This window comes from Pteronotus mesoamericanus, unplaced genomic scaffold (genome assembly GCF_021234165.1).
Source record: "Pteronotus mesoamericanus isolate MK-2021 breed Mesoamerican mustached bat unplaced genomic scaffold, CSHL_Meso_final contig_590, whole genome shotgun sequence".
Lineage (NCBI taxonomy): Eukaryota > Metazoa > Chordata > Mammalia > Chiroptera > Mormoopidae > Pteronotus > Pteronotus mesoamericanus.
In genome coordinates, this window is record NW_026555207.1 from 515,658 (window position 1) to 530,223 (window position 14,566).

The 14,566-nt window shown below is 45.4% G+C and overlaps 2 protein-coding genes across 2 annotated transcripts; one reads left to right on the top strand and one right to left on the bottom strand.

Annotated features, from left to right (window-relative positions):
- Nucleotides 1-1,023, top strand: LOC129076354 (olfactory receptor 52I2-like). The gene has a single exon (XM_054580528.1). It carries the CDS (start codon nt 61-63, stop codon nt 1,021-1,023), a length of 963 nt encoding a protein of 320 aa, XP_054436503.1. The 5' UTR covers nt 1-60.
- A 3,327-nt stretch (nt 1,024-4,350) lies between these two features.
- On the bottom strand, nt 4,351-14,137 carry TRIM68 (tripartite motif containing 68). The gene is made up of 7 exons (XM_054580524.1): nt 14,080-14,137; nt 11,034-11,510; nt 9,252-9,347; nt 8,169-8,426; nt 7,811-7,833; nt 7,145-7,245; nt 4,351-6,939 (listed from the first exon to the last, which is right to left on the bottom strand). The coding sequence occupies exons 2-7, from the start codon at nt 11,457-11,459 to the stop codon at nt 6,389-6,391; spliced, it is 1,455 nt and encodes a 484-aa protein (XP_054436499.1). The 5' UTR covers nt 11,460-11,510; nt 14,080-14,137; the 3' UTR covers nt 4,351-6,388.
- Nucleotides 14,138-14,566: the final 429 nt, after the last annotated feature.

A 14,566-nucleotide genomic window follows, 5' to 3' on the forward strand; every position in this document is an offset into this window, starting at 1 on the left:
AGGATTACATCCTTTTCTTACAACATTTTATGCATTAACAGGAAAGCAATCTCATCTGCGATGCTGAGGCCAACCTACAACCACACAACGGAAACCCCTGCAACCTTCTTCCTTGTGGGTATCCCAGGTTTGCAGTCTCCACATCTTTGGCTGGTTATCTCGTTGAGTGCCATGTATACCATAGCCCTGTTAGGAAATGGCCTCATAGTGATTGTAATCTGGATGGATTCCACTCTACAAGAGCCCATGTACTGTTTCCTCTGCGTTCTGGCTGCGGTGGATATGGCCATGGCGTCCTCTGTAGTGCCCGTGATGGTGAGCATCTTCTCCTCAGGAGGCAGCTCCATCAGTTTTAATGGTTGTTTCACTCAGATGTATTTTGTCCACGCAGCCACAGCTATAGAGACAGGGCTCCTGCTGGTCATGGCTTTTGATCGCTATGTAGCCATCTGTAAGCCCCTGCACTACAATAGGATTCTTACACCTCAAGTGATGCTGGGAATGAGTGTGACCATCATCGTCAGAGCTATCGTATTCATGACTCCGTTAAGCTGGATGGTGAGTCATCTACCTTTCTGTGGCTCCAACATAGTCCTCCATTCCTATTGTGAGCACATGGCTGTTGCCAAGTTGGCATGCGCAGACCCCGTGCCCAGTAGTCTCTATAGCTTGATCGGTTCTTTCATTATTGTGAGCTCTGATGTGGCCTTCATTGCTGCTTCTTATACTCTGATTCTCCGGGCAGTCTTTGGACTCTCCTCAAAGAATGCTCAGTTGAAAGCGTTAAGCACATGTTGCTCCCATGTTGGGGTTATGGCTCTGTACTACCTACCAGGGATGGCATCCATCTATGTGGCCTGGCTAGGGCAGGACACAGTACCTTTGTATATCCAAGTGTTGCTAGCTGACTTATACCTGGTCATCCCACCTGCTTTAAACCCCATTATCTATGGTCTGAGGACCAAACAAATACGGGAGCGAATATGGAGCTTGCTGATGCACTCTCTGACCCACCTACTTTAAATATGTTAGAGGTTTGTGAAGCTGGTTTAGTTCACCTGGTGCCATAGAAGTTTTAAGATGAAGCTGTAAAGAATATCCTCACATAACTTTTTGATTTCCAGGAAGGATGTGAATAAAATTGTTAATTTTCTGACATTTTTAATGATTTCAATCAACTAGTATCTGAATCAGAGATAAGTCTGAGCAGAGAACATAGATTTGGGGAATTTCTTTCCTTAGCTTCTGACCCATATTTCCAACTTAATATCCTACCAGTCTCTCTGCAAAAGAAACCAACTGTTTGGGTTCCCTACACCTGGCTGATTTTGAAAACTGTTCATTTCCTCATGTGATGTATGGAAGCAGCTATTAATATATGATTGCCTTCTGGCCCACTGATGACTCTGTTCAACTTGGGTCATGTGCTCACACCTGGACCACTCTTTCTCCAAAAGGATTCATTTATCTGAGATGTAGATTTTGGATCACTGACGGTGGCCATTTCCTAAGACACGAACTTGGAAGATCTAGAGAAGTAGATTAGTAAAATGGGAGGAACTAAGTCTCTGGTTGTTTTCAATTCATTTTGGATACCTTGATATACCCCTAAGTTCTGTAAGATATGTCTATATCCTTTTACTATATCCCTCTATTGTTCAGCTAGTTGGAATCAGTGTACTAATCACCAGCTTTTGGTTTTTAAGCAACATAGGCCAAGGCAATGTGAGTTCTGTTTTAGACATCTTTCACTTTTCTTCCTATTCCTTTTGCTTAAGCGTAAGACACAAAGGACAGGAATCAAATATAACATAGATCTTTTTTCTTTTGAACACCTCTAAAGAGGTGTGTGGGGATGAAAAGGTTAATAGAAAACAGTATCAATAATGAAGCTGAGATGTCACCAAGATTCTTGTTTTTCCTCCTTTCAGAAAGTCCTAAGTGAAAGATCAGTATATGCTAAAAGAAAAAGATTTCATATATGAGATACATATATGACTCTGGTAGATTTGAAAGTCTTAATAAAGGATAATTTCCTAATAGTGTTGATAAGAAGTTATTGTATCTGAGTCTTAGTATCTCCTTTCTACTGATGGAAGAAACAATGATAATATATAGAGGGTACTGAAAATCAAATAAGGAAAGCACATAAGAGCAACATGTTGTGCATACTTAAATAATAAACCCAATACCTTTCTTTTTAAAACAATTTTTATTTGTTGATTTTAGAGAGAAGGGAGGAGGAAGGGGAAGGAGAGTGGGAGAGACAGAGAGAGAAAATAATATTGCTTTGTTGTTCCACTTATTTTTGCATTCACTGGTTGTTTCTTGTATTTTGTTTGTGCTCACACTTGGGAGTGAACCCACGATCTTGGAGTACTGGGATAATGCTCTAACCAACAGAATTAGCCAGCCAGGGCTACACAATCAATTTCTAATTCCATAATGTAAGAGGTAGTTTTAGGCACTATTAGAACTACAATCCTCTAATTATCATTCATGGGATAATTCTTCCAAAAAGATCTACTGCATCCACAGCTTTTGCTAACACTGGACTTGTTTATGTACTGGAATATATTGTTTCTGAATACCAGTGGGGCAGGAATCAGCCTCTAAAAATCTGAAAATGTACTGGGCGTCCAGGGTAGTACAACAAAATTCTCCTCTTGCAACCCCATAACATAAAAACAAATCAAGATGAGGTGGTTAAGCATATTTGGTTAAGATTTCTATCTTGAAAAGTCACACTAGTCTTTTCTTTCTTAATAAGCAAACCAAAGAATTGACTATATCAGATGGAAAGCATCAAAGGCATAGTCCAGCCTGCACCCAACACCAGAGACTTCTTCCCAGCATTTCCATTAGAAGCCTGCCCTGCCTGCTTTGTGTTTCACTCACGTTAGTATTCCCTGAAACTAGCTGGGACCCGCTGTTGGTACTCAGATATTTAGTGGACTGGTTCCCTTCCACGCCCAACCTCAAACAGAAAATCCTGTTCGTTTCCCAATACATTCAGATACAACCCCTGCCCCATCACATGAAGCAATGTGTGCTCATTTAACCAGTGTCTGTGGCCCACAGTAGATGCCCAGTGTTTGCTTTTAAGACATTAGAGGCAATCCTGCCTGTAGTAAAGGTAGACTAAATTTCCTGTGGGTTAAGCTAAGGATTGCCTTCCATTTCTTCCTTTTGCAGGACTCAAGCATGTCACCCTCTTAGTAACCTATTCCCTCAAGGCTCAGGCACTGCACCCCTTGGTTTCTCTGCTAGTGAAACAGAAATAGGCAAAGCTTGTTCCTGACTCTTTCCTTGTAGTGAATAATCACATCAAGTTGGAGGTTCCCTGCTAGTCATTTCAGGAAATGTGCAGGCACCCTATCCTCCACCCTATATGCCCCTTCCCCATTCAGTGGAGTGGTCCAGATGGGTAATTATCCATCAAATTAATTTTTGAACAGGATTATTATCATCTAGTCTTTCATCCCCCTTTAAGGCAAGAAGATCTTGTTTTTGTTTTGATTCTAGGAATAAGATAAAAAATTCTTTCACTTATTTATCAATGTCTGTGCCCACACATAAATGTACACACAGTGCTAGACTGGGGGTACAATGGTGAACCAGATCAATAAGGTCTTGTCTTCATGGGGTTCTTAGAAGATAAGTATACATAAGTACTTTAAAAAAGGGTTTTCATATGCTAACAACTTTATTCTTGCCTTATCTTAAAAATCAGAAAACATGAAACAATGTGCCGCCATTTAACCTTGTAATTCTAACAAGCAATCATAGCTCCCAAATAAACATACCAATAGAAAAGAAAAACCCCAAAACCAAAGCCCCAAAATACATTATAAATGAAGCCATTCCACTCCTAAATTCATTCTAGGTTTGAATGAATTTATCACCTAATCATCTTTTCTCTGAACCTTCCAAGGACTGCCCTAATAAAACCACAGGAAAAAACAATATTGATTTGTCCCTAGACTTTTTCTAACTGCCTATGGATAGATAATGGGAAGCACTTCCTAAAGATCTATTTCTCAAGTCTATACACAATTCCCCAGGCACTCTACCCTCCAAATGGCTACTTGCCTATCTGCCTCTTACCCATCTGGACCACTTTGTGTGTCTCTCCCACTCAAAGGCAGTCCCTCTACTGCAGGCCAGCGCGACCCTTTGCCAAGACCAGACCTATGACTTACTACTCCATTCCCTTCCACTAATGCTTCATTAAGAAGCGACTTGGAAGCATGGTGGGCAGAATGCGTTTATTTCTTCATTTTGGCCTGTTTTACCTCCTTCATGCTTTTTTTTTTTTTAATCCTCACCTGAGCATATGTTTAGAGAGAGAGGAAGGGTATGGGGAGAGAAAGAGGGAGAGAGAAGCATGGATTGGTTGCCTCCTGTATGCCCCTGAACGGAGCATCAAATCCGCAACGTAGGTATGTACCCTAACTGGGAAATGAACCCGCAGCTTTTTGGTGGTGGATGGGATGCTGCAACCAACTGAGCCACCCAGCCAGGGCTCCTCCTTCATGTTAACAGCCAATACAATTAAATTAGAAAGACAATTTTTGCTATTATTTATTACAGGAATTACTTTGCTTCTGTCCATCTATCACCCAGTATCTTCCTTGCTTCTCAATCCTACCCAAATAGTCACTACCTTCACATCTAAACTACATCAATGGTGGTGTCTAACAGTCATTATGACAATGTGACATACATATTGTAGCCTCTCACAACAGGCAAAGCCATTAATTCTCATATGCTAGTCTTGCACTTCGTTTCCAGACACAATTATTCCCACATCATACTCTTAAGGCCTGCAGTGAATTACTTTTTGCCACACACAACAATCACTTTTAGGTTAACAGCACAGATACATGGTCTTAATTTCCTCTTCATTTTAATGTATGGCTCCAAAACTGGCTTCTTGTGCCTAGTCCTATTCTTTTTCCCGATTCTTCCTTCCCCCATGTCTCCTCCTGTCATAGCTTTAGGGAAAACAAAGGCAGGGAGAATGTCAGGCAGTTACCCGAACCATGTGGATTCCCTTGGTGATACAAAAAGATCCAAACTTTAGCCCAACTAGTTTGTGGGTGAGTGAGCGTTCCTTCCTGGTTATTTTCTTTTCCTTCAAAAAACGATCTCCATTCTCTATCCTGCAGTCACAGTCCCAACTCTAATCCAAAGAAGTAAAACATACAAAAAAATAGATTCACAATATATTGCTGGGACCCAGAGTTTGTCACTGGCACGGCCACATTCTGTCTAAAGGGCTCTAGACTGTCAGGAGAGGCCCTGAAACACAAAGGCCCTGCTGTAAGATGCTGGCTGAGGTGAGTCGGAAGGTTACACAGGCAATATCCACGGCTGGCAATATCCTCTGTCCCTGAGAAAGGAACACAAGTTTGGGATGGATCTGAGATCCTCACAACAACCCAATGAGGTAGGAGAGTATGTAGCCCCTCTACCCATTTTTCCCATGTAGGACGAAACATCTTTCAAATGAGTGGGGACTTTCAGATCCAAATGTAATGAGTGACATGCAGACATGTGACCTGAGAAGTGAGTCTGTCAATCCTGTTTCATTTAAATGTAAGAAATACTGTATAATCTTTACAATCTTCTTTCAACAGCTCTGTGAGAAATAACTTGCTCTATTAAGGCCATTTCAGTTTTCTTACCCATAAAGTGAAAATAAAAACAAGGCTCACAGGTTTTCTGATCCCACCACTCAGGGAGAAGGGCAGGACCAGGACACAGGTCTCTTCAGAGCCTGACACACAGCGGTGTGTCCAGCTCGTGCGTACAGGAGGGTGACCGCTGGACTGGTCTGGGCCACCTGCAATGCATTTCTACAGTTTAGAGGCTGCAGAGCTGGGGTCAAACATTTGCTCACTTGCAGCAAACCTCAGGTGAGGCCTCCAACTGGCCTCAGCACAGTGGTCAGCTCTGGATATGAGTGGTATTCTTCTGTCTTGTTGGTAAACCCTATCTAACAGGTTTCCAGAAGGTTGCATCTACTTCATTGTCCTCACTGACTTAATTATGGCAATGACAGGGACTGAAAAAGAGGGGCCTGAATTACAGAAAGGACAAGACCTCATTGTTAGAGCCACTCTGATCCCACTCTGACCCTCACCTTCGGGCCTGTCATGCTTCCCCCACAGGGGACAATGTCCATTTGAGTAAGCCGCACCTCTTTCATGAAGTGGTTTAGTGAGAGACTCTGGCTCAGGAACAGCAGACCACTGGGCAAGGCAGAAGAATCCCCAGATTCTAGGCTCAACTCAGTTTAAGGGGACCCTTGTCGGGGTAGGCCCTCCGAGACCCCTGTGGCCCAGGCGAAATTCTGAGGCCTCTGGCTGGGATGGTGGCTCTCTTAGTCCTCCCTGTCCAGGGAGCAGATGGCCAGAGGAGCAGTGTTGTTGGCACCAATGCTGTAGCAAGGACTAAAATAGGGCAGGAGGCGCCCAGGGAAGGGATAGTGGGGAAAAGTAAAAATGTGGGAGCCGTTGTCAGTCACGTTGTAGAAGGAGATATCATGGGCCTCGTAATCCAGGAAGACGCCCACCCGTCGGGGAGGGACTGGCAAGGACAGGAGTGGGTATTCATCAGTGCCTGCCCGGTACTCATTGCCCTTCCTCAGCCTTATCACCCAGAATCCATAGTGTGGGGATAAATAGACCACCTCCTTCCGGTCGACATCTTCCTTACACACTCCCAGGCCCCATTCAGACCTGTCTCCCACCTCCACCTCCCAGTAGTGCTGGCCTGAGGAGATGCACTGGCTGCCCAGGACGATATTATAGCGGTAGAATCTCTCAGGATTGTCGGGCAGTTTCTGCTTGGTGTCTCCATAGCGCACGCATTTTCTGTCCTCAGACACGATGAGGCGGGAATAGGCAGTGTCTGGATCAAGGCGCACATCAGCTAGAGAAAAAGACCCCGGTTGGCAATGCTGGTACGGAGGGAGGGGGCATGGGCAAGGTGTGCCTGGTAAATATAGCCATGGATTTCTCAGTGAAGGGTGGGAGTGAAGGGCTAGCTGGGGGCATCCAGAGGGCACTGAACTACTTTATTTTGCTGGGAGGGGTTCCTCCCATTGCCCCTCACAGCCTGCCCCAGCATTCATTACCTGCGTATGTCTTCAGCATCTCTCTCAGGCCTGGCACACAGCAAACTGTTTTCAGCTCCAGGGAGACTGGCTCTGGCCGCTGCAGGCTCCAAGAGTTGCTCCTAGTAGAGGAGGGTTAAGCCTTGGGGCAAGAAGCCTTGGCTCTGTCACAGGGACTTTCCCTTAGTACAGGGAAGAGGGCCCTGGCAGGCAGGTGCCCTCTCCAGCATCACCAGACAAAGCAGAGATGTGATGCTTATTCAACTGAGACGAACTGTTTGTGGCACAAGGAGAACACCTGTGTTCTGGGGCTGTGAGAAGCGTTAGATGCGCCCCTGGCACAGGGAGAGGAAGGTGTGCCAGAGGAGAAAAGCTACGCTCAGAGCTTAGAGCCCTAATGGTTGCAACTGCAGCGTTTTCCCTCCTTGGGAGATCTACTGGAAAACACATATTTCATAAGTGTCCTGAAATGCTTACTGGTAATACTTGAAATGAATCTGACCAAAGACGAAGAAGAAAAAAAAAAAGGTGAACAAAGCTTCTTTGGCCAATACAAAGAAAGGGGGAGAAGATTATGGAGCAACCCTCGCTTTTCTACAGTACTGGGTCTCTGTTCCTTCCCCACTTCTGGCCAGCCCCCGCTATCCCTCCCAGGTCTGCCTAGGGGCTCTGAGGATGGGAACATACCTGTTTAAGACTTCCCGAATACCCTGGAAGAAGAAAAAAATGCAACACATGACTATGTGCTGTTCCTGGGAGAGGGTGGGTAAACAATGAGCTCTGGGAGAGGGTTTCTCTAAGGGTAGGAGAGGCGGAGAGCAAGGCTGGGGAGAAGGTGCGCAGAGGTGGAGGGGAGGATCCTACAGGAAGGGAACAGGGCAGGCTCAGCTGGACTGGCCGACTCCAGGCTCCACCTCAATTCTCTGGCCAAAGGGGAAGGGCTGGTATGATGCCTTCAATAAGGCCAGGTTGTCCAACCAAGCAAGGGCAGGAGAAGAGGAGGCATTAATGGGGATGTGGGTGGACGGATATGAGAGCCACTCACCTGCAGCATCCATCGGACAGGCCTCTGAGACCTCTCTTCTAGCTCTGCAATCAGCCTGCACAGGACCCGGCTCTGTTGGATGAGTGCGTCGTGATTCAACTCCAGTTTCTGTCTGGTCTCGCCCTCCTCCTGCTCCAGGCTGGCAAGAGCTGAGGCTGCCTCTACGTCCAGCTGCCGACCTGGTGACTTTTTCTTTAGTAATCGCCGATACTTCTCAAACTCCCATATGATACTCTGCTTTCGGGTTTCTACCTGTATCTGCACAGCCAAGATTGGAAATAAGTAATGATATTGTTCACGTTAAAGGCCACCTGGTACTGAGGACACCTGCGTGTGCGCGTATACAGATGCTCTGGAGTATTTGGTACCAACTGTGTGCCAGGCATGGTAGAGGTCAAGATAAAGGATACTATTTTTCCTACCTTTCTGTTCCCACATGCTTCTGAGTCCTTATTCCTTATTCTTATTGACTTCAGTAGGGCCCAGGATATTATCTTGGTACTATATGCTCTATCTATTTCCTATTTTCAGAATAATGACCAGAGCATTACACTTAAGCCTCTAAGGCACTGTAAGAGCTACACTGTTAGATGTTTTTGTTTCTTACTGGTATTATAGCAGTTCAATGTTGCTTTTGACTGGTTCAGTGTTACCTTCTGTTGATCTAAAGCTCTGATAGTTTGGTGGTTATGGCCCTCAAATTTATGCAGAGGTGATTTTCCAGAATTTTAATAACTACACCTTTCGTAAGTATGCTCTAACTGGGGAAAGTGAAACAGAAACTACATTTTACTAAGCATTATACAAGTCATACCACCGTGAGCTGATGCATAAGTGAGGTGTGTATGAGGACACAGGAGGACAGTAGGCCAGAGGTTATTCCTACATCACAAACAAGAAACTGGAATGAGAAGCACACGGCCTGCCTAAGGCTGCACACCTGGTAGAGAAAGCTGGAATGAGCATTCCTGGCTTTCTGACTTCAAACCCCACATTCTGCTTCAGAGGTGAGGAAGCTACCATAAGCCAGCTGCAGGACTAACACTGGGACCACCCAAACTCCTTCCCCAGGTGGCAACCTGCCTTCCAGGTGGCAGTTCGTTTCCTCTCACCAACTTCCAGCTTCCAGGCCTCTTCTTGCTCTTTCCTCAGATGTTCCAGAGCCTCATGGAGTTTCCACTGGAAGAGATTAAAACGTCATGAGGTCATCTCGGGCAGCTGGGTCGATAACGAGGCTGCCTAGCACTGGTAGGTAATTGGAAAAGAAGTGCCCCTCAGGTGATGAGCCAGATGAACACTGGGAGCAAAGGGATGCCAAAGAGGGAGTGGATTCCTGCCCACATGACATGCAAAGTAGCTTTGATCTGGGAACCACTTCAACTTCCAGAGTCTCCAAGTTTCTGCAGAGTAGAAAAAAAGGTCTGTTTCCAAGCTTGCCAGGAAACTACCTTGAACTTCCTATCCATGCCTCTTTTTATCCTTACCTGCCACGTTATGCTATGGCCTTCTAAAACCTTCATATTCAAAGTGTGGTCCAAGTGGATTGGCAGTATCGGGACCACCCGGGAGCTTGTTAGAAATGTGGAGCCTTGAGCCCCACCTCCCGCCTCCTGAGTTAGAACCTGAATTTTAACAAGAATTTTGGGTGGTTCATATGCCATGAAAGGTAAGAAGAACTGTCCTAGAACACCAGTGCAAGAGATTACTCCTGGAAAGCATAAAGTGTTCTGATGATAATGTTAGCCATTTTGTTAAAGAGTTACCAAGTGCTACACATGGCTTAAGTACTGAACATACATTCAAAACTCACAGTCCCTTGAGAATGGTATTATCCCCATTGTACACATTAAGAAAACTGAGACTCAGAGAGAGTTAAAATCAAAGTCATGTAGCTAGCCAATGATTTGGGCTAGGATTTACCACTGCTGTGTAACTCCTATGCCTATGTGATACCGCCTCCTTCTTCCAATGCTCTCAAAACAAAATGACTAAGTTAATACTTCAGATTTTTTAGAAAGTCTTCTCACATAGAAAAACAGCCAATTCTGGGGATTTCTTATACTCTTACCTTCTAATTTCAACTTCTAGAAAGAGAATTAAAACCAGTGTCATATCACTGGATCACAGTTCTTACACAACACTAATAAAGATATGTCCGCATGGACAACTGAGGAAAGTACAAGGACCTGGAAGTCGACGAGGGTGGCTATGCAAAAGAGGCAGCAGATGTGTCGGAGATGACACCCCCTCCTCCTCCACAAAGAAACGCTTGGTAGAGGAGAAAAAATACTGGCTGAAGAGCAAGAAGGCCTAAGTTGTATCCTTTAACTAGCTTTTGACTAACTTAACCAAAATTCAATTCTAAATGACTCAGCCATAGTCTCTTCCAGCTCTAAAACCAGTTATCATGATCTCAAACTTCTAAGCCTCAGTTTTGTCTCTAATATAAGGAAGTTAAAATGACTCATACAATGTCAAATGACCATGGCATTGCTAGGAGTGTGCAGGTTCTGATAGGTGCAGCCTTGACCACCTCTTACACAAATTCATCCAAGGCACCAAGAACCCCAGCTAAACCAGACTGGCCTTCTTCAAATTTTCAGCATGGAAGCATCTTTGGGTTAGGCATTAACCTGCTTTGGGATTGGGGGTGGGGTGCGGAAGTGGGAGGGAAGGAAGTCAAAGGAGCTCATAAATGTAAGGAGCTATGCGGCTCCCTGTGTCACGTCCCAAGGCTCAGTGGGCATGAGGACCAAAGGTATCAGTTCTCATTTTATCTCTGGGGCCTCTGGTCAACTCCTTAATTTAGAGATAGCCAAGTGAGGGGCAGGGGAAAGATTAGGGTGGCTAGCCTCTGTCTCCCACCTTATACTCCCAGGCGACATCCTCCATGGGCACGACACTGTGGGCTTTGTGCTCAGGGGACTGGCTGCAGGCCTCACATGTGATCAGGCCGTCCTCTTTGCAGAACATCTTTAGCTGTTCTCCGTGGAGCTCACACACATTACCCTTCAGCCCCATTCCTGGGTGCAGCCCTAGCAGACGGACTTTTTCTACCACACTGGCCAGCTGCCAATTGGGCCTCAGGTTCCTTGGTTGGACGGGAGCCCGGCAGAGGGGACATGTGTAACCCCAGTTCTGGGATTCCCCTGGGACCTCCCAGAGTCCAGAGAGACAGCTGTGACAGAAGCTGTGGCCACAGTCAATGCTCACAGGCTCCCTCAGGTATGTCATGCAGATGGGACAGGCCACTTCTTCCACCACGGCTTCTACCAATGCTGCAGGATCCATGGTTCCTTTTCACGGCCTTCTCAGAACAAAACCAGGCAGAGGTAATAAGGGCTGAGAAGAAAAGAAAAACAAATGAGAGGAAAAGGTAACAGAGGAGCAGAGGGATCAGTAAAAGGGATAATTAGTGAGTGAGAAAAATCTCTCCTTTTGATCCTTCATTGACCCTGTTTAGTGAGCACGGGGCTTCCCAACTGAAGTTCTGACTGGGTCACATTACTCACACCACAGAGGGACATTTGGGGATGCTGTAGCAAGTGAATGTTGGGAGTTCTGTTTTTATTCATTTGGTCATCTCTGACCCTCCTCTGGGTTTGCTCACCTGACCATTCCCACTTAACCTCAATCACACTTTCCAAATCGGCATAATTTCTCTTGACCTTGGATAAGGTCACCTAAAATGGGGTGTTTCAGTACCAAAAATAAGGCCAGAAATACCCCCAGTCTCACTCTCTGGTAAGTTTATATGCATACTTACATACTTCAAAGGGCAAAAAAGTAGTATGTTAGAAACCCATTGCCTAAATGCTCAACTGATTTTCTTGCATTGCACACTAAAGTGTAAAGTAGAAGAGAACAAGCAATCCTTTCCCCACACGCTGTAAACCCCTGCGCCTTCTCCAGCACCAGCTTTCACTGAGATGCTGACACTCTCCTCAGCCTTCAGTGAAATGTTAGAAGCAGAGATAAAACAACACTCCTTGGCAGATAAAAACAAAGGTCATCTAATGTTAATCAAACATATAGGATGAAGTCACTACCCCAGCAAGAAACCTGAGATTTTTGCTAGGGCCACATGTGTGTTTGGAACTTACATGGCCAATGGCAGGCTCTTGGCACCATTGGACATACTTACTTGTTCACTGCAAATTTGTGTTAGTGGCTGGGGTCTGTAAAGGAAAGAGGATCTTGGTCTCAGTTAGCGCTGTATCCTTAGTTCCTAAATGCTGCCTGAAATGCAGTTATTGCTGAAGAAACATTCCTCAAGTTAAATAAGCCAGCTAGACATAGGAAGTAGTTCCTAAACTCAAAATGTTTTTATAATTTGTTAGATAATCAAGAACATATATTAATAACAGCAAGCACTCCTTGAACACTTATGCTGCATGCCAGACACTATTCTCAGCATTTTACGGGGATTATTAGGCTCAGTTTTTTTCACAACTTCAAGTAGAAACCATTATTTTACTGTTCTCATTTTATAGATGCTTGGTCCTGGGCCCCACCATTTTATCTTGGGCAATTACTAACCTCTCCAGCTCCAAGGTATAACAAAAATTCAAGACAGAGAGAAATCTCTGTGATTTTGGGTATTCCAGTAAGTATTCCTGGAGGAAATGAAGCAGTCAGTACATTTTGCAGGAATCTCTGTTAAAGGCTAGCAGGAAGCCCTCTCTGTTTCCTGCTTTCCCCTGCTCCCACTATCATCACCAAATTGTGGGATCCAGTGTCCTAAAACTTAGTTTTACAAAATCACTAACCCACTGAAGAACCTATCTTGGTTCCCCAGCACCCAGTTCAATAGGAAGCTCTTGCTCTTCATCTCTGAAAGAGTGTCTGTGCTCAGTCAAGCAAAGAGAGAGACTTCCACACTTCCTGCAAACCCTATACCTGGTTATTCTATCCGACCTAGGTTCCTTCTGTTCTCCCACCTTGCAATGACTTCTCCACGATTCTTCTCTTAACATCGTTTGACAAGTATGCATTTATTGTCTTACTTTCCACACTAGAACTTTCATGAGAATAGCAGCATCATCAATTTTGTTCACTACTGTATTTCCAACTCCAAGAACAGTGCCTCCAATATTTTTTGAATATATGAAAATTAAATGTAACTGTTGAGGTCCAGCTGATTGTAGGATGCCAAGTGGAAGAAGTGTCAATATCCTCATGTAACACAGAGGGGCACCAAGAGCTACCACCTAAAGCTGACAGGATACAGGGGTTGAAATCTGTAAGGATCAACAAAAGAACAGAAATGGAAATCGAAAATTGGTGGGAGTAGGAAAGTGGGGTACAGAAACCTCAAAATGATAAGTCAAGAAATGGAGTGTAAGCATATTATTTAGATTTAGTAGGTCATAAAAAGATCTAAACACGAAAATGTTAAAAGCAGTGGCCTCCGCAAAACGGATTTAGGGGCGGGTAGCTATTGATCTTAGACATAAAACCTGTTTCGTGGTGTTTTTTATTATACATAAATTACTTCGACAAAGCTTTAATTAGTAAACAGTTAATTGCTTCCAAATTGCCTTTGGCATGGTGACGAGTCAGTCTGGGAAAGACATTTGGAGGGGGCGGAGCCTGTTAAAGACTCGCGAGGAGGGACCAGAGTGTGTAGAGTAGCGAGTGGAGGCGGTGATCTCCCGGGTTCGAGAGTAGAGGGGGATGGTAACCTTCGAAACACTGAGTGGAAGGCAGAGCCCCAGGGCAGCCGGCGGGTGAGGGGCAGAGGGAGACGATTCTGCAGAACCTTTGACCTCAGGAGAGGCACGGCTGTCTACGCATCTCCCTCCTCAGCCCGGACTAGCGACCCGCGGCGAAAGTCGAAAGTGGAGGTACCAGGGTCCCACTGCCGAGTGTCCCAAAAGTCAGAAGCGGCTGGTCTTGCCGCAGCACTTACCGCCCGCCCGGAGAAGGTCCCAGCAGCGGCCCACTCCTCGGCCTCCTGCAGGGCTCTCAGGCCCCGCCCACAGAGCCGAAGCCAATGATCGGCGGGCAGGGTCCAGAGGCTCTAGCGGCATCTTTGAGGGAGCAGCCAATCACAGTCAGGGATGAGGACAACCCTCGCCAATCGGAAGAAGGGACGGGTCTTCCGCTCACCTCTCCGCTTGCCGGTGTTTTTTTTTTTTTTTCTCCTCTATCTGGGGTTTTCTGGCCGATTCCTCAGCTCAGAGCCCCTTAAAACTGTAAATGGGCCGAGGAATCAATCCCAGGATGGGTCGAAGGGTGGGGCTCCCGAATGAGATCGCTCAGGCTCTGCATTAGCAGAGGCCTAGGTCCCAGGAACCATTTACGTCTCACGCTTCGGTTCTGGCCGAACAGAGCGCACCTTGTTCCTTCCAGGTGACGGCACCTAATGTTCATTTGCCAGTTTCCCATGTTAAACT

Bases quoted from the DNA above. Each gene is read 5' to 3' on its own strand.
- LOC129076354 (XM_054580528.1), top strand. From the start codon at position 61: ATGCTGAGGCCAACCTACAACCACACAACGGAAACCCCTGCAACCTTC.
- TRIM68 (XM_054580524.1), bottom strand. From the start codon at position 11,459: ATGGATCCTGCAGCATTGGTAGAAGCCGTGGTGGAAGAAGTGGCCTGT. The intron at 7,834-8,168 runs GTGAGTGGCTCT...TTCTTCTTCCAG, and splicing joins CTGTCCGATGGATGCTGCAG to GGTATTCGGGAAGTCTTAAA. The intron at 6,940-7,144 runs GTAATGAATGCT...CTTTTTCTCTAG, and splicing joins GATGCTGAAGACATACGCAG to CTGATGTGCGCCTTGATCCA.